This window comes from Sinocyclocheilus grahami, unplaced genomic scaffold, assembly GCF_001515645.1.
Source record: "Sinocyclocheilus grahami isolate Dianchi unplaced genomic scaffold, SAMN03320097.WGS_v1.1 scaffold243.1, whole genome shotgun sequence".
Lineage (NCBI taxonomy): Eukaryota > Metazoa > Chordata > Actinopteri > Cypriniformes > Cyprinidae > Sinocyclocheilus > Sinocyclocheilus grahami.
In genome coordinates, this window is record NW_015505422.1 from 1,156,008 (window position 1) to 1,174,756 (window position 18,749).

At 37.3% G+C, this 18,749-nt stretch overlaps 1 protein-coding gene across 1 annotated transcript in view; it reads left to right on the top strand.

The window, feature by feature from the left end:
- Positions 1-18,500, top strand: part of LOC107598047 (glutamate receptor ionotropic, delta-1-like) — a gene marked incomplete at its 3' end in the record, with an annotated part of 315,980 nt that extends 297,480 nt beyond the window's left edge. Inside the window, exon 4 of the mRNA XM_016289290.1 lies at positions 18,295-18,500. Coding sequence (XP_016144776.1) covers positions 18,295-18,500 — 206 coding nt within the window. The remainder of the gene's footprint in view (positions 1-18,294) is intronic.
- Between the last annotated feature and the right edge of the window lie 249 nt (positions 18,501-18,749).

The following is an 18,749-nucleotide window of genomic DNA, read 5'->3' on the forward strand; positions in this document are numbered from 1 at the left end:
GCAAAAAGAACATAAAGGCTTGTCTCAGTTTTGCCAGAAAACATCTTGATGATCCCCCAGACTTTTGGGAAAATACTCTGTGGACTGACGAGACAAAAGTTTAACTTTTTGGAAGGTGTGTGTCCCATTACGTCTGGCGTAAAAGTAACACTGCATTTCAGAAAAAGAACATCATACCAGCAGTAATATATGGTGGTGGTAGTGTGATGTCTGGGGCTGTTTTGCTGCTTCAGGACCTGGAAGACTTGCTGTGATAAATGGAACCATGAATTCTGCTGTTTACCAAAAAATCCTGAAGGAGAATGTCCGGCCATCTGTTCGTGACCTCAAGCTGAAGCGAACTTGGGTTCTGCAGCAGGACAATGATCCAAAACACACCAGCAAGTCCACCTCTGAATGGCTGAAGAAAAACTAAAAGACTTTGGAGTGGCCTAGTCATAGTCCTGACCTGAATACTATTGAGATGCTGTGGCATGACCTTAAAAAGGTGGTTCATGCTCGAAAACCCTCCAATGTGGCTGAATTACAACAATTCTGCATAGATGAGTGGACCAAAATTCCTCCACAGCGCTGTAACAGACTCATTGCAAGTTATCGCAAACGCTTTATTGCAGTTGTTGCTGCTAAGGGTGGCCCAACCAGTTATTAGGTTTAGGGGGCAAACACTTTTTCACACAGGGCCATGCAGTTTTGGATTTTGTTTTCCTTTAATAATAAAAACCTTCATTTAAAAAACTGCATGTTGTGTTCACTTGTGTTATCTTTTACTAATATTTAAATTAGTTTGATGATCTGAAACATTAAAGTGTGACAAACATGCAAAAAAATAAGAAATCAGGAAGGGGGCCAACACTTTTTCACACCACTGTATATATCATAAGAAACGTGCCCATAACATAATAAAAATAATGATGAGAGAGCTCATGTAGTCTGAGCTCTCAACAGTACCTGTTGATTCTGCAGTTCATCTCATCAACATGTGTGCTGTGTGGATGATTGCACTCGAGCCAGCGCGTGACCACATGCAGTCTGGCACACGAGTGCACCTCCACGGCTGATGGATAGGTGACTTCATCATGGGTTCCTTCTGAGGAGATCTGATTTCACTGCAGGCTGATGAGCCGTTTCTCCACTGCATTCATCAAGTTGCTTTTTAAGCTGGCTCATCATCCACTACTGAATATATTGCAGTGTATGCAGCTGCATATAAATTCTACAGCACTGTATTCGTTGGCAAACTGTCTGTTTTTGTGTTTATATTTCCCATTAGTTGTGTAAGTATTTTCTCTGACAATGATTCTCTGCTAATTAAATTTGGAGTGTGGTTTCATTTTGGTTAGATTTAATTTGTTTATTGTTGTACTTGTTATTGAGGAATTCATAATTCTACCACTGAAAATAGGATAGCAATTTGAATATTATTATATTATTTATAATAAAGTAAATTTATTTCATTGAACGCTTATTGTTAGGTTGGTGCATTGTGTTACATCAAACATTTTTACTCTGTGACTTTAATTATCAAAATCAGCTGATTCTTTTGTAATATGTTGGCTGCATACAAAGACAAAATCATTATTGACAAATTATTCTTTGCTTTTGTCCATTATTCCATTTTCGTTATATATTGCTCAATACCATTCAAACCGATATGGCCTCCAAAGCAACATTGTCAGTTCTTCTCTGGTAACAATACTTTAGGTTGTTCCGGTGGTGTTCAAGTCTTAAGTTTTAGTCTGTTCATTTTTAAATAGATAGGTAAAAAGATCTGGAAGGTAGGTTTAAAAAGAATGTGCAGTCAGACAACAGGGTGCAATCCCAGTACGTCCATTATGCAGTTAGCTCAGCATGGAAAACTAAAAGGATTACAATCTGGAAATAATCCAGTCACGCAGCCAGTTGGCCACTATACGCTGCAATGTTCATCTTGAAAAATATCTCAGCTGCTGAAGATGTCCTCAAGGAAAAGTGGTCTGCAGAATTTCGTCTGTAGCTCACATTACATTGTTCATGTTTGCTTACCTTCTATAATGGTTGCTTATGTTATTCTAGTTCTTCCTTAATAGTAATAATTAAATCTAATTGTGAACATGACAGTGAGAAAATCATGTCCCCTACCATGCTATCTATCTGGCAGACAAACCAGATAGGCAAATAGTGTGGGACATATTATGTATACATAAATGATCTTATAGTTAGAAAATTGCCTTCTTTAACCAGCATATGTTTGTGCTGTATTTGTTAGATTAGCGACATGCTAACATCACACTCTATTTTAATTAAAATTTATTTATTAACCTGTCAGGGGCTGGCGTCTGGTGTTCTCCCTCTCACCACCAGAGGTCGCCATCTCCCATCCTCCCGGACTCTTTCTCCGTCACCTTGACACCACACACCTGGGCACCCACTCACACACACACACAGCTGTCGCCCATCCGGGACTCCATCACCTGCACTCCACACACCTGTGCACACACTCACTCTCACACAGCTGTGGCCCGTCACGAGGACTATTTAGGCGCCTTCCCCACGCCACTCGGGGTCGGATGATTAATGTTTGGTTGAGTTGTGTCACGAGTATACTGTTTGTTTGTAGTCACGAGGGTTACGAGTGTTTCTAGTGTCTGTTCCGGGACTTAATAGTAATAATTAAAGCTAATTGTGAACATGACAGTGAGAAAATCATGTCCCCTACCATGCTATCTATCTGGCAGACAAACCAGATAGGCAAATAGTGTGGGACATATTATGTATACATAAATGATCTTATAGTTAGAAAATTGCCTTCTTTAACCAGCATATGTTTGTGCTGTATTTGTTAGATTAGCGACATGCTAACATCACACTCTATTTTAATTAAAATTTATTTATTAATTTATTTAAAAAAATATATATATATTTTGTAAAAATGTTTCTTTGAGGTTGGGGGTAAGATTATAATTCATTGCCGTGTTCAGCTGAAATTAACACTAGTGGCAGTAAAGCACAAAAGGTTTGTTCATTTTCACACAAATTATGATTACAGACAAACTGCTGCGATATGTACAACAACCTAAGTAATAAAACGTTGCCAGATTCATGTTCAACTTATAGGATGTATGATTTCACTTTGAAATTTCACAAAATGTGAAAGAAGCAACATAATATTGTGTGCTTTGATATTTAGGATTTTAAATCGAGATGACGGCTATGATTACATCAGTACTTTCACAATAGCCAATGCGCGACCGCAAAACAAGCTGCTGTATGGGTCCGTTGGATTGTGGAGATGGAGGAAACTGCTTGTGGACATTATGCAATAACACAACTGTCTGTATAATGTGTCGAAAACGTACTACAACTGTAAAGACAAAGAGATGCACTAGGGTAAAACTGCCTCAGTTTTGAATGCACCGTGTGAGTGCAGAAAGCTGCTAGCTTACATATGTAAACATTAATTGAAATGTCAATGACGATCCGTTGTGTGAGTTCACGTGAGGCACCCTCTGGCATGATCATTTTAATATCTTGTGTGTGATGCGCGAAGATTTTCGAATCTTAAAGTGGTGCATGTTTAAGATTTGAGGGAAGAAAATCTGTGAATATTCTCCTTATGCGTGTGCTGCAAGCAGATTTAATAATCTATTAGGATTTTAAAACTACTGTAATGTGAGGCCAGCTTCAGACATCCTGAAAAAAATGAAGCAAAGCGAATTTAATCACCCCCTGGTAGCTGGCTGCATAAAATCTACCCTCTCCATGTATGTGAATCAAACAAAAAATTGAATTGGCCTACATCTCAAATATGTTTTGTTTTCCCCTGTGATAGTTTCTGTAAATTTAGGTTGCTCTTATCACTTGTTATGTATGTTTAAGTGTTTGTTTTTCTACTAAAATAGTTTTTTGTTTTTGATTTTGAATTTGATGCCATACAAAAACAGGGTGTGATTGACAGCTGTGACTGACTGCTTCTCTGAGTGAAGTAGTCAAGGAGGCATCAGCAGACTTTTTTTGGTTGGGTTTTCAAACCATTCTTCCTGCATACTTTTGATGCCTCCCTTGTTTATGAAAAACATCCAAAATGGCCATGCTAAGGAAGCTTCAAGAATGGTTTGAAACCACTGTTTTTTGTTTTTTTTAAGCAGAATAAGATAACTAGATACTGCCTTCCTTTCACAATCATTGTGAAATTTAAATGTAACTACTGAAGAAAAGATCTGTAAGACCAAGAAGAAAGCTTTTACTTGTCAGAAAAGCAGGGACCCGCTCTGCTACGAAAGTGCTTGCATGACAATTTAGCAAAAGCCACAGCCTAAAATACACACGTAACATACAGATAAGGTACAAAAAGGCATAGAATAGAAAAGAGCTTCCTGTTGAGCATGCGGATGGAACTATTGTACTCTCTGATTGTGTGACAGCCAGTAGCATACCTGTGTTTGAATGCTGCTCGTGACATTTGCTGATCGCTTTCCTCTCCAGTCTATATATATATATATATATATATATATATATATATATATATATATACAGTATATATAATGTTTATTTAATGATTTTGTGACTAATGATAAACACTGCAATATAGTTACAATTTTATTTTATTTCAAATAGTCAGAAGTGCCCCAGATGACCATAGGCGGATTAACCATATGGGCAATTGGGCAAGTGCCCAGGGGCACCACGACCAGGGGGGCACCATGCAAATAAATGTTCTGCAGTAAAACAAGCGATGTATTCTCAAACGTCTATCCAGCTGTGGCCTATACATAGGCTACTCTTTCATCAGAACGTACTAAGTTCTCTGAAAGTTTTTCTCATGCGTGAAACAGAGGATGCGCGATCTATCGCCAGATTCACACATAGGCTATCCTACTGCGGGAACCCGTGCACTTTCGTTTCGACTGCCATATATTACTCAAACAGATTCTAGGAGCATGCTGTCGCGAAACTCCCGTCTCTTCAACTGAAATGCCTCATTCATGGATGTGTGGCTTTTCTCTCCAGTATATATATATATATATATATATATATATATATATATATATATATACAGTATATATAATGTTTATTTAATGATTTTGTGACTAATGATAAACACTGCAATATAGTTACAATTTTATTTTATTTCAAATAGTCAGAAGTGCCCCAGATGACCATAGGCGGATTAACCATATGGGCAATTGGGCAAGTGCCCAGGGGCACCACGACCAGGGGGGCACCATGCAAATAAATGTTCTGCAGTAAAACAAGCGATGTATTCTCAAACGTCTATCCAGCTGTGGCCTATACATAGGCTACTCTTTCATCAGAACGTACTAAGTTCTCTGAAAGTTTTTCTCATGCGTGAAACAGAGGATGCGCGATCTATCGCCAGATTCACACATAGGCTATCCTACTGCGGGAACCCGTGCACTTTCGTTTCGACTGCCATATATTACTCAAACAGATTCTAGGAGCATGCTGTCGCGAAACTCCCGTCTCTTCAACTGAAATGCCTCATTCATGGATGTGTGAATCTGCTACGGAGCGTCAGCCTTGCGCTTTCGTGTTGTACTTTGCAGCCATTGGCAATCAAGAAAGGGGCAAAGTGTAAAGAGTTTGTAAGTTTTATTTTCAGTTCAAATCCTCACAAAACTATATGTAGCTATATACAGTGCTTAACAAATTTAATAGACCGCCCGTCAAAATAGTGTTATCATTGGGCAAATAACAAACTGAAACAACTAAATAGTCTTTATTCACACATAATAACCAAAAACTAATAAACCAAAAAAATATAAATAGGCTATTTTATTTTTATTTTTTTTATGGCCTCCTTTGGCCTTGATAAAAGCTTGCATTCTTGCTGGCATAATTTTTATGCACTTTTCCACAGTCTCTGTTGTTACTGACTTCCAAATAGTTTCTAGTTGTTCCCAAAGACTTGCTTTTAAATTAAACTTTTGTGCAATCTATCTTAGAATTATTCAATCCCAACAATAATTATATTTTAGCATTAGAAACACCTCTGTGACTAAAGATCTTACACATACTGGTGGATTAACCATTACAGAAAAATAACAATGGTAATTTTGGTAATAACCTATAGTTTAGGGCAGCTGTGGCACAAACCTATTGGGTGGTGGCCTAATAAATTTGTTAAGCACTGTATATGTAACTCTAGGTGTCGTTGCCCAGGGGCAACAAAGAGTCTTAATCCGCCACTGCTGATGACTAATGTAAAGAATTACCCATGTCTAATGCATTTTTGATGTTTTCTCTATGTCAATACATCAGTGAAAGATGACATGCTTTTCCCTTTGATTTCAAACTAATGGAACTCTAAATTAAAAGCATAAAAAATGTGTAGAGACTTTGTTTGTTGCAGAGCTTGTGCTCGCTGCACTTCTCTTACAAATCAACAAAACATGCCATTTAAAAGCCTATCATACTATTTTACCACTTTATCCCCAATTACTGCCTGAAGACAATTTCTGCACAGTTTTCAGTCTCAAGTTGTGGCAAAGCAGAATCAAACCCATTTGACAACTGTCTGCAAAATGGATAGCAAGTGAAGAAATGTCATATCTGCCTCTGTTGATGTTTTGAAATAGCTGGAGTGGAATTGATTATAGATAAGCAAAGATGGGATGGTTCTTTATACATTCCTGTTCTAAAAATGAAAGAACATTAATTTAAAGGAGTGTTAAGATGAAGACAAAAATCACTAGTGAAATTATGAAAATAAAAACAGGAAAAGTAGTCAATATCGCTACATCACATGGCATAGAACAGAAGACATTCAGTACCAGTACTAGTATTTATTTATTTATTTATTTATTTATAATTGTTTGCAAGTGACATATACATCATACATTTAAATATTCATTTAATGTATAAAATAATATATAAAAAATATTTTGTTTTATTATAGGTATTTTTATTTTTTATTTTTAATATGGCTCTTTAAAGTTTCCCTTTCATGTATGCTTCCTTTCACATTACAGCTCAGGACAGTCCCTATTAAAGATTGTGGACGTGTGGTGGCATCGGCCATTCAACATTGTCATTGCTTCCCGGAGCTGAATTTATTATAGTAATTGAAATTAATTGGAATGAGAACAGATAGCTTTCTTATACTGTTTTAGACTTCCTTGTTTCCACATGTTTGTATGTTTTGACAAGGGCATCAGCAAAGTAACAGAAATCCTTTTTGCTGTGTCTTGCAACAAGTGACCTATTATCCAATGAAAGAAACAGATGTGAAAAAAGAGCAAAGGAGAATGCCAAATATGAGGTGAATTCGGGTTTGTGGCCAGCTGTTTTAACCCTTTAACGCGTACGATCACACCGGTGTGATCACTCTTGGAAGGACCCTGAAGTGTATGATCACACCTCTGTGATTAGAACGTTCAGTGTGTCACGTGATCAATTGCTGAATTCAAATCTGCTTTCGCGCTTTTCCTGGTGCTGAGCCAGAGACGGACACGCTCGCTTGTCATATTATCACAACTATTCAGTGTTTTCAACCATATAATGCTTATTTTAGGTTTCAGACATCTAAATACACATAAGTACTAGCAAAACAATACATTTATAGTTTGTAAAATACAAATCGATGTCTATGGAAGCGCAAGAATAATACATTCAATTATAATTTGACTACATGCTTTATTGATATCATATACACATTGTGTAGGTAACTATAAAGTTTAGTCTACTCTTCTCCCAGTTCACCGGAAACTTACTTTAATGTCTTTCAGTAGGAGAGGATGAATTTAGGTGTTGTAAATCCCAAAGCTCAAATTCAGAGCGAACTAACATGGTGGCACCCATCACCCGCTATAGATCAACTAACAGTCTAACAGTCATAATAAAGGTGTTTAAACTACCAAATACATTTACTTACACGTATTTGAGAATCGGAATATCATATATTTCATAATATCGTGAACACATTAGTGAATATTTTGAATAAAAAAGGAAAAAAACGAAATAAAAGCGATGCATGTGTCATACAGCACTATTGAGGCTGTGGTGTCACGTGACAAACATGACGCGTCTACTGAAACAGTAAAGTGAAACATTCTAAAATAACGGTCACCAAAAAAGACTCGTGCTGGGGGCTCAGCTAGTATATTTTAAACTCACATGCGAAAAGGTTAAGAGAGGCTGTATGTCTCTATTTATTGTAGTGTCACATGAATGCTAGGGGAATCATGACACATTATTAAAAGGCCGAAGAGACTGAAGTAGCTTCACAGCTTCATCCTCCTCCTCTCGCATGCCCACAGAACCTTGACTGCAAGAAGCTCCCCTAATGAGCCACTGCTAATGGCAGTCACTGGTGCCTTCACCATGATTGCAAGCTTTGTAACACAACCTGCCTCCCAATCAAACTCTGTGCATCAACTGAATAATTAGCTGTAGACATCTAATCACATATTGGGTAATGATGTTATCGATGTCTGTGTGTGTGTCACTGTGCCATGCAGTTTCTTATTACTGATTTTTGCCTGTTGGGCAATAAACCAGGTGGATGAATATCCACAGACTTGCACTAAAGGAGGGACTTGAGTCATAACATTAGATCAGGACAGGAGTTTTCAAACAAGTCCTGGATGCCCTTCAGCACTGTACATTTTGTATGTTATCCTCATCTAACACACATGATTCAGTTTATCAACTCATTAGTAAAGACTGCAAAAGCTAAAATGGGTGTTTGATAATGGAGACACATAATGGTTCTCAGGGGTTCTCAACTCTGGCTCCCAAGGTCCACTTTCCTGCAGAGTTTAGTTCCAGCCTTGATCAAACTCACCTGCATTTAACTTTTTAGTAATCCCGAAGATGCTGATTAGCTTGTTCAGATGTGCTTGACTAGGGTTGGCACTTGGAGCTTGAGGTTCAGAGTTGAGAACTCCTGTCATAGAGACTTGAGAGCTTATAGAGTTATCAACTACCTAGCAACATCAAGCTTGTTTTGCATTAGCAAGCAGTGCTCACATCGGCCGTTGGCTGAGTGAGTAGCAACGACACATCACAGCAAGAAAGTCCCCACTTCGAGTCCTGGCTGAGCCAGGAGGCCTTTCTATGTGAAGTCGCCATGTATTTCCTGTATCGGCATGGGTTTCCTTTGGTTTCCCCAGTAATTCATATACCGTAGGTGAATTGGAGACACTGTATTGTCCTCAATGAGTGTGTGTTGGTCCAGTGATGGACTGGCCATTTGTCCAGGGCAGGGGTAGCCAACAGCAGAAACTGTGTCCAAAAGCTTAGACTTGTTGCTTCGCTGCCCTATCAGGCAAAGACTTCACAAGCAACATTTGCACATGAAGGTACCTCCCAAATCTGATCTCAGACAGCCTTCTCAGGCAACATAACAGTCTAATGATCTATGGAGAGAACAACAAAACCAACAAAACAACAAATAGATAGATCTTTGGCGTTAACTCTTAAAGACCTAGAAGATTTTTGGGGCACCTGACATGCCTGCCCTTTTCTTTCTCTTTTAAGGCCTATTCTAGCAGTCAGCATCAAGTGTCATATATCATTATAAACAGGAGAATTTGAAGTTTCAGTCTTGCTAATTTAAAGTCCCAGTTTTCCTTTTGTTTTCTCTAAGAATTAATGAATTTCCAACGCAAGCAGCAATTGTGTGTTTTTTACTGTGTACTCAAACAGAAACTCCTGAAGTTTGGAACTTTTTCTTTAGAAAGTTGTATCTGAGTGTCTTACACTTCCAAATAAAAATGTGTATACATATAACATTCCCCAAGCAAGTTATAGCCATTTATTACAATATTGTTATAGGCGCTTTTCAGTGAAAAACAGGTCTTACAATATAGATGTGTTCAAAAAACATTTAGGGAGTAAAGAAAATTGAATAAGTGTTATATAATAACAAAACACAGTAAAAAAAGTGACTTTTTTTCAGAGAAATATATTTTGAATCTGAGAATGAACAACAACAAACACAAACCGTGCAGCTTTTTAGTGAAAACAATTGCATAAATTATTTTGCAACAAAAATACAAACAGTGCAAATGATTCACAAACTACACACAAAATGAGTGAGAAATATACAGAGTGCAACAGAAAAAATAGTGAAAATGATCTTTATGAACTATATAAGTATTATTTACATAATATACTGTACATAATGTAAATGATCGATCGGCTGGCTGTAATCTGCGTCAGAATCAATTTTACCGGGACATCGCCTAGCGATGTGAAGACATAAATTCCAATGCTTTATCCGATATGTACCGCTGTTTCATCCTTGTTTTTGGTTTGTTTTATGTCAAAGTACTCAGTCGTGTGTTTTTCTGGGCTTTTTCAGAGAGTTCTCTAATGCAAATGTGTTATTTTGTGTTTGTTTTCATGCACGCACGACAGACTTTACTTTCACGTTACATTTGTTCAAATTTACAATGAAAAATCCTAAATGGTGGTTCAAAAGACCAAAACCTATGTTTATTGGTTGAATATGGGACAGTTTGAACCAATCTGGGCACGGGGGTGGGACTAAGCATCAACAATCGTTCCTGTTTGGCTCAGAGGAACGAAATGCATTGGTTTCTTTTGACGAATCAACGTTGTCAAAATGTGATGACGTAATCACGTACAAATCAATTTTACCGGGACATCGCCTAGCGATGTGAAGACATAAATTCCAATGCTTTATCCGATATGTACCGCTGTTTCATCCTTGTTTTTGGTTTGTTTTATGTCAAAGTACTCAGTCGTGTGTTTTTCTGGGCTTTTTCAGAGAGTTCTCTAATGCAAATGTGTTATTTTGTGTTTGTTTTCATGCACGCACGACAGACTTTACTTTCACGTTACATTTGTTCAAATTTACAATGAAAAATCCTAAATGGTGGTTCAAAAGACCAAAACCTATGTTTATTGGTTGAATATGGGACAGTTTGAACCAATCTGGGCACGGGGGTGGGACTAAGCATCAACAATCGTTCCTGTTTGGCTCAGAGGAACGAAATGCATTGGTTTCTTTTGACGAATCAACGTTGTCAAAATGTGATGACGTAATCACGTACACTACGGAGCCTCTGAATATCCAAATAAGATGAATGAGATATCTCCTAACTAAGCAAATGTTTAATTACTATAATACTAATTCCTTTAGAAATGTGATCAAAATTGGAAAAGATGTTCAAAGACATACATTTACACACAAAGTGACCACCAGCTGCAGCTTTCAGGTGGTATTTTATTCTTTAGCTCAACTTTCACGGAATCACTGAATAATGGAAAATCATAGGCAGCAGGTGATTTTGGTCATGGTTGGAGCTAAACTCTGCAGGAAAGTGGACATTGAGTACCAGGTTTGCCCAGACCTGATCTATAATATATTGCCCTCAGAAATCAATCAGATGAAATTATCTTAGGGGACAGCATGTGACGTGATTACAGGATTCAGACTTGCCTTTTTGCCTGCGTATCTGCATATTTTCAGCTTTCAAGCAAAGGTAGAGTTTAACAACTGAACCTGCCAATTAAATGATTCTGGATTAACTGAAAACAACAGTCAAGTGTGTTGGAGCAGGGTTTGAATTTAAGTCTGCAGAATGTTAGCTCTGCAGGAGCAGGGTTGGCTTCCCCTGGTCCAGGTTGTTTCCCTGCCTATGTCCCAAAATGCTGGGATAGGCTCCAGCAACCCTGTGAACCTACATAGGACAAGCAGTTTGGAAAATGAATGGCTTCTGCCCCATTCTTCATTTGCCTTTTTTTTTTTAGACACTATAGAATTCTGGGATTTTTATCAATATCAACCTGGCTAAGACATAAAATTGCAAGTTACTTGCAGAGGAAGTTTTTTTTTCAGTTAGGCTTTAGCACTGCCCTTCTGTGGATTTTATGTATTACGTAAAATGTATTATGTATTAAGGTAAAAAACAATTTTACATTAAAAAATGTTTTTGTTCTTTTGAAACATGCTTAGGGATCAGAAAAAGCCATGTCTATTCTGTCAGATAGGAACAGCTCAGCATGTGTGTTCAAAGCTGGGATTATCTAAACTATAGGATCCTGCAGCCGTTGAAGAAAAGGGCAGCCGAGACCTGAGTGAGGAGAGGCTCTTTTTTGGAGTGAGTCAACACTGCACTGCATTTTAAACAGGAAATATCTGCAGGGCCAAGGCGTAATGAAACAAGGTGCCAACGGTACGTCATTGTTCAGCTTTAAAGGGCACCACGGAAGCCTGAGACAACAGAGAGAACAGAAATAGATTTCAGCGGACAGCCACTGCTGTCTCCACCGAACTGACATCGCTAAAGTGCAAAGTGCAAGATGGGAACAAAAGCCCCAGCTCAGAGCCTCCTGTGGAGGATACAGCTGTGGATTGTCCACTCTTTAGATGGGTCTTTCCCAGAGAGACAGCCACAGGGATCATTAAAGTTCCACAGGCAATAAAGAATTCATTGTCATCTAGATGCAATGAAACACTGAGACTATACAAAGTGCTGGCATATAAACCCTACTAATCCTATTATGCAACCCAGGCTCACTGGATAAACATGCCTGTGGCGACATTCCAACCTGATTTCATGAAAGTGCATATAAATAGTACGCCAAATAAAAATGAAAACTCGTGGTATTGATACGCAAAAATGGACTTTGGCGTGTATATGCTACGCGATGGGTAGGTTTAGGGTTGTGGGGTAGATGCGTATCATATGTAAGCAAAAACGGCGTATCATATGCATGCCAACAAATTTCGTATCATATGCACGTGAAAACTGTGTATTATATGCATGCCAAACACATGCGTATCATATGCACACCAAAGTCCATTTTTGCGTATCAATACCACAAGTTTTCGTTTTTATTTGGCGTACTATTTATACGCATTTTCATGAGACCGGGCTCGACATTCTTGCAAAATTATATTATGTTGCTTCTTGCACATTTCACAACACTTTCGAGGAGAAATGCCCAGTGAGCGGTGCACAAGCACATACAGTTTTATCCAAAATGGATGAACCTGAATTTGTTAATGTATTATTAATGTTGGTTGTTGTACTATTGCAGCGATTCAGAAATTCCTGGTGAGTGACACTAAAAGCTTAATGCACAATCAAGTTAGTTTTTAGTGTACTAAACACTACCCTAAACATAAACCAGGATGTTAACGAAAGCAAACATGGCATAAAAATACATTTTAGAAAGCAACCGTGCCATTTTAGTATTTGACTTATTTTATCATGACTTGTGGTTCATAGGACTCATAGGTTCATAGTAGTGCAGTGCTACCGAGTGAGCTACCAGGTGAGCTACAGAGTAAGTTTACTATATCCAAAAGACCATTTGGAGGTTTTTTTACTGCAAATATCAAACATATATTTGTTTACAAATCATGCACTATGGTAAAGGTGTTTTAAGGTCATAGTATTGTGCAAGGCACAGCACATAAACAAGTCTGTATGCAAAAATGTAGAGGTTAGAGGCACATTTTTTTCCACATTTTTTCCTGCCTGTGATTTTATTACATATGGCCATTACCCTTGGCCTTTCCATGTTTTATATGTCAGCCAGACATCCTGCAGGTCTTTGTAGGTACATGCAGAATATAAAGAATATACTCTATACTCTACAAATGGCAGCAATCTAATTCAACGAGCCCCACCTTTGTCCAAATAATTAACCATAGTCCTTCCACCTAGATGCAGTCACACTAAATTTTAAGCATGCAAAATTGCAGAATGATAGACAACAGGATATGATGATATACTCTGGGGCTATGCTTTTAATAAATACTTGTAAATCGTAAAATATATATATATTTTCCCACTTTCCCACAACACTGCAAACCATGGAGCACTGAAGTTTGTATTCTCTGTATCCATCAAGTCAAGAGGTCAATATGTGACATTTAGACCTTCTATTGATCACAAGTCTTTTCACTGCATGCATTTGCTGGTCAGAAATCACAAAATAAGCAGCAAATGACGAAACTTCAAGATTGTATGTCTATGTTCTTGCTTTCCCACACTTAAATCTCTATGAATAGAAGTGGATGGAACACAAAGTTTAATGTGACTATAATTTAATCAACTTAGAACATATCACTGCCCCACGGAGAACTCACCATAGCTAAACTCTCCTCATAACCCACCCTTCATCCTGAAATGAGATCAGTTGATCCGTTGATATATCTTTAAACTGTTTTTGTATATTGATATAAACATTAATAATACTTGAACAGCATTAGCACAATCTGTTTCCTCATCAAATGTCTGAAAGATTTAAATCAACATAGATTTTTTTTACACTTACTCATTCATTGTGGAGTAGCAGATGTTGTTCTGGCCATGTAAACTCAAGTCTATCCTACTGGCATCACAGACAGACAGATGACATCACAGCGAGACTACATGTGTCCCTCAGACTACTCTTTCTCAGCCAGATGGTCCTGACAGCTTGTTCAACGTAGGACTACATGTCTCTGCAATTTAAACTTAAGCCTTGCTTTAGTACAACCATTTATGAGATGAAGCTTCATTTTCTCTGCCGACATTCTTCAAGCTAAATTTAAGCTCTCAGTACAGCTATTATTACAATATAATAACATAACACATGTAATGCAACTAAATATTTTGAATAGTAGATTGTGAAAAACTGTCAATGTTGATTCGAGGAGCTGTCACTTCTGAAGTGTGCTCAATTATTGCTCTGAACAGAGACAAACTGTTCAAAACATTTTGATACACAAAAGCATATTGGTTTAAAAAAAAGTTATTCTAATTGAACAGCCATTTGGGTGAGGGCAGAAGGAAAATAATATGTTAGTGCAACATTCACTTGCATAAATTTGAATATGTGAACACGATTAATTTTATTTATTTATTATTGTTTTTTTTTTTTGTTTGTTTTTTTTTTTTTATCAGCATAGTCACTACATTACAACAATCAACTCTTTACTGTACCACATAATATATAATATAAATCAATAGTACATGAAGACAAAATCTCTTTACTGAAAATGATTTACTGTTTTTTTTTTTTTTGTGATGGTATGTGTCGCTCATTTATAAAACATGAGAGTTGCAGGATAAAACGGCCTCCGGCAGTCAAACCCGTGGCATCCCGAGAGTGGAAGCTGAATGCCTCCCTCTTTGGATTCATCTTCTCTTTTTCCCTGCTAGCCACTGTGTTTTGCAATGCTGCTAAAGTTTTTTGAGCTCTCTGCCTGTCCACAATTCCCTGCACACTAGATCCTCTGGCAGCAAACGACACAAAATGTCCTTTTCATGTTTGGGGGACCTTAGCCTTTGAACGCTCACAGTAAAGTGTCACCTGTTTATTTGGCAGATGCTTTTATCCTAAGTGACTTGCAGTGCTTTTAAGGTATACTTTTTCAGTATGTGTGTTCCTTCGGAATTGACCTATGACCTTGGAGTTGTTAGCACCATACTCTGTGCGCAACCAGTTGGATTCCATTGTATGACATTCTCACCGATAGCAGATCAATTGCATTTAAGGTGCATGTCAGGACTTTTGGGTGACAGTCCATGTTACTGTTCCTAAGTCACCAGCCAATAGGCAGTGTTGTTGTTGAATCCAGCTTATTCAAGGCCTGAGTAGGTTGTGTCCGAATCAAGTCCGAGACCAGAAGAGGGTTGAGGGTTTTCATGACAGATTTATTCAAGCATGCGTTTAATAATTAAGACATCCCTAAGTATGATGCTCTTCTCTAGATTTTAGTTTTATAACTACAACAACTATGCAAAAGCCTTGATTTATATTTATTTAATTTTTAATTTTTAATTTTTTGAGTCCATGAAAAGACCAAGGCCACTACCATATAAATATCTGGTCTGGTCTCAAGTAGCCACTCTGAAAAAAAAGAAGAAACGAAAAGAAATACATTGTTTATGAGAAGAAAAAAAGAAAAAACTATGACCACTACAACAATATTGAATATGTTACAGAGGTCGCAAGAATTGGAAAATATGATTTTTAAATGATAAAAGTTCATGGTGTCAAGTCCAGATTTCTGCATCTTTATTATTTATAAATGTTAACTTTTTTCTTCCCTAATCACAAATTATTATACATAGTTTGCAATATAAAAAAAATAAAAAATAAATAAATAAATTCCACCTATTTAAAAATGTAAATTTAGTTGCTGTCTTAGTTTTTTTTTAAGTATAATCAAATTGGCTGTCCAAGTCATTTTAAAATACATTATAATAAACTAGGTCCTACATTTGCAGAGTTAATTTTAATTTTTTGCCAAAATGTTTCTTCTTTCCAAGACATTTTATGTTCATTTTATCATTATGTGATAAAATTATGATTTTGCCAGAATTGTGGCACAAATATAATTCCATAGAGAAGTGTGTCTCTGCTGTATGGAGTGCATTTCAGTTGGCAATCTCTATCTTGTGTTCATCTTTATGTTTGTTCCTATTTCATCACTTTCTATCCTACAGCCCTTCTTTTTCTCGATGCTGAGGGCAAACTCTGTGTGTGTGCGTGTGTGCATACGTGTGTGGGTGTGTGTACACTGTGGCACTACCCATGATGACTCACACTGCCCTCAGAACAACACTAGTGGAGGCTGTTGTCAACATTGCAGGGGGGGAAATTGCTATGATTTTTTCTTTAAATATTGTATAAGGGGAAAAAAAGAACTGAGAGGGAATGGAGTGAGGACGTCATTTGACTTCATCTCCTCTGAGAATGATCCCTTGGAGACCATGTTTGCTGGGATTTGTTCTGTGGTTCAGTTCTTTGATTATCCTGCTCGTTATAATTTTCCCACAAGTGTCTTTGCTAAATTTCACTGGGATTTCAACAGCTGGTACTTAAGTTCTGAGCTGAAGCAGACAGCACTCTCTCGCCTGTCAAATCCATCCCCCTTCACAGTACACAAATATTTCTGCATGCAATGTAATGAAGGCTACACTAGACAGAAAACCCATCAGTTTTTACTGCAGATGAAACCGCAGAGAGAGCAGAGACAATTGTACCATAAACATCTTTGTTGATGCCCAGATGGCAGTTTTTATTTACATTGCTGAACACTTTAGATGTAAAAAAAAAAGCAAGCTTTTTATTAATTTGTAGAATAATGCTTGTCCGGGAATTTTGCTGTTTTTTTTGGTTTTTTTACAGCATAATTTATTTATTTATTTGTGGGGAGAAAAAAATAAATATTAAGTGGCTCATTTAAGTGGCTATTTAGCTCATGCGAGAAGGACAAAAGGCACCATAAAAGTAGTACATACATGCACTATATCAGTGGTTCTCAAACTTTTTATACCAAGTACCACCTCAGAAATGATTTGTCTCTCCAAGTACCACCATAATCACCATCATTAAAATACAGTCGCGTAGTAAAGCCTAACTATTCAGTTGCAGATCTGCACAGTTCAAAAACGAGGCAGTTTTATTCCTAATAAGAATACCTATTGTTATCAGCTACTTTAACATTGTAAATACACAGTTTAAATATTAACACTGAACCGTGTTTACATACAGGTAAATAAAAAACTTAAATAATGGTTAAATTAAAATGTGTTCTATCTAAAAGTTAAATAAAAACTGTACTGTAATTAAATGTAAAAAAAAGAAGAAGAAAAGGATCAAAACATAAATCAGACAATGTATATGATACATTTACCATTTGGTATCAGTGTACTGGGCTTTGTACAGTATGTAAACCAGGCATTAAAACTTTGAAACCACTTCTTTTTTTCTCACTAAAAACATCTGCAAAATGATATAGAATGGGTATAAATGTGTAAATGCTTTAAACAGAGTTGAGAGTACTACACTCTTATTGGTAGATGAAATAATCAAATTAGCAAAATATTAAATAAATGAACACACAAGAATCAGGGATGTGAAGAACTTTGTAAATGACAGGTGTTTCAATTTGGCGGATATGTGTGTGGCTTGCTGCAAATTCTGTGTGAGGTTGCCATTCATTTACCCCCATAAAAGCTTTTCTTTCTGTCAATTAGTTGCTGCTGAGAGGGTGTGATGGGCAATTTGATTCCCAGGGTGAGGCACAATAGCCAGGCACAGAGCATTCAAATACTTCCTGAAACTAGCAGATTTACAGCAGACGGAATAGTGTTTTAATTACTTCCCTATTATAGATCATCTTTGAGGTCTTACATCAAAATGAAGATTGATTTTTATAAGTGTCATATTCTGAAGATGACTTCATATTTTTTGTTCATTTTAAATTCTACATTTCTGAATGTTATTGACAGATGGAAACGAGAACTATATATATATATATATATATATACACATATAGCTCATTTTGACAGGCTTGAAAAAGATGACTTTTTCTTGCAGATATCCGTGGACTGCAAGTCTTTCTGGACCAGACATCAAGACAGGGTTTGGATGTGTCTCTGCAGCGAGTGGATAGGAACATCAGTGGTGTGTTTTCCAGTTTGTTCACCTCCATGCGCACAGAGGAGCTCAACCGCTACAGGGACACTCTCAGAAGGGCTATCTTGCTCCTGAGCCCACGCGGAGCACAGGTCTTTATCCATCAGGTATGTGTTTAGCCACTTCTGGCAACTAGTTCCCATGCGAATGGTGTAGTTTCACAAGCTTTCTCAATGCATTATTGATTATCTGAATCTGATCAACCTATGAATCTTGAATCTAATCGATTTGCTGACTACACAATGAGTCACACCCCTACATATGACCACATAATTGCCATAATGCACGCTCATGTACAGTTTCCATAAAGAAAGTCATAACAAATTTGTCAAAGCCAATTCACCCAGTTGTTTGTG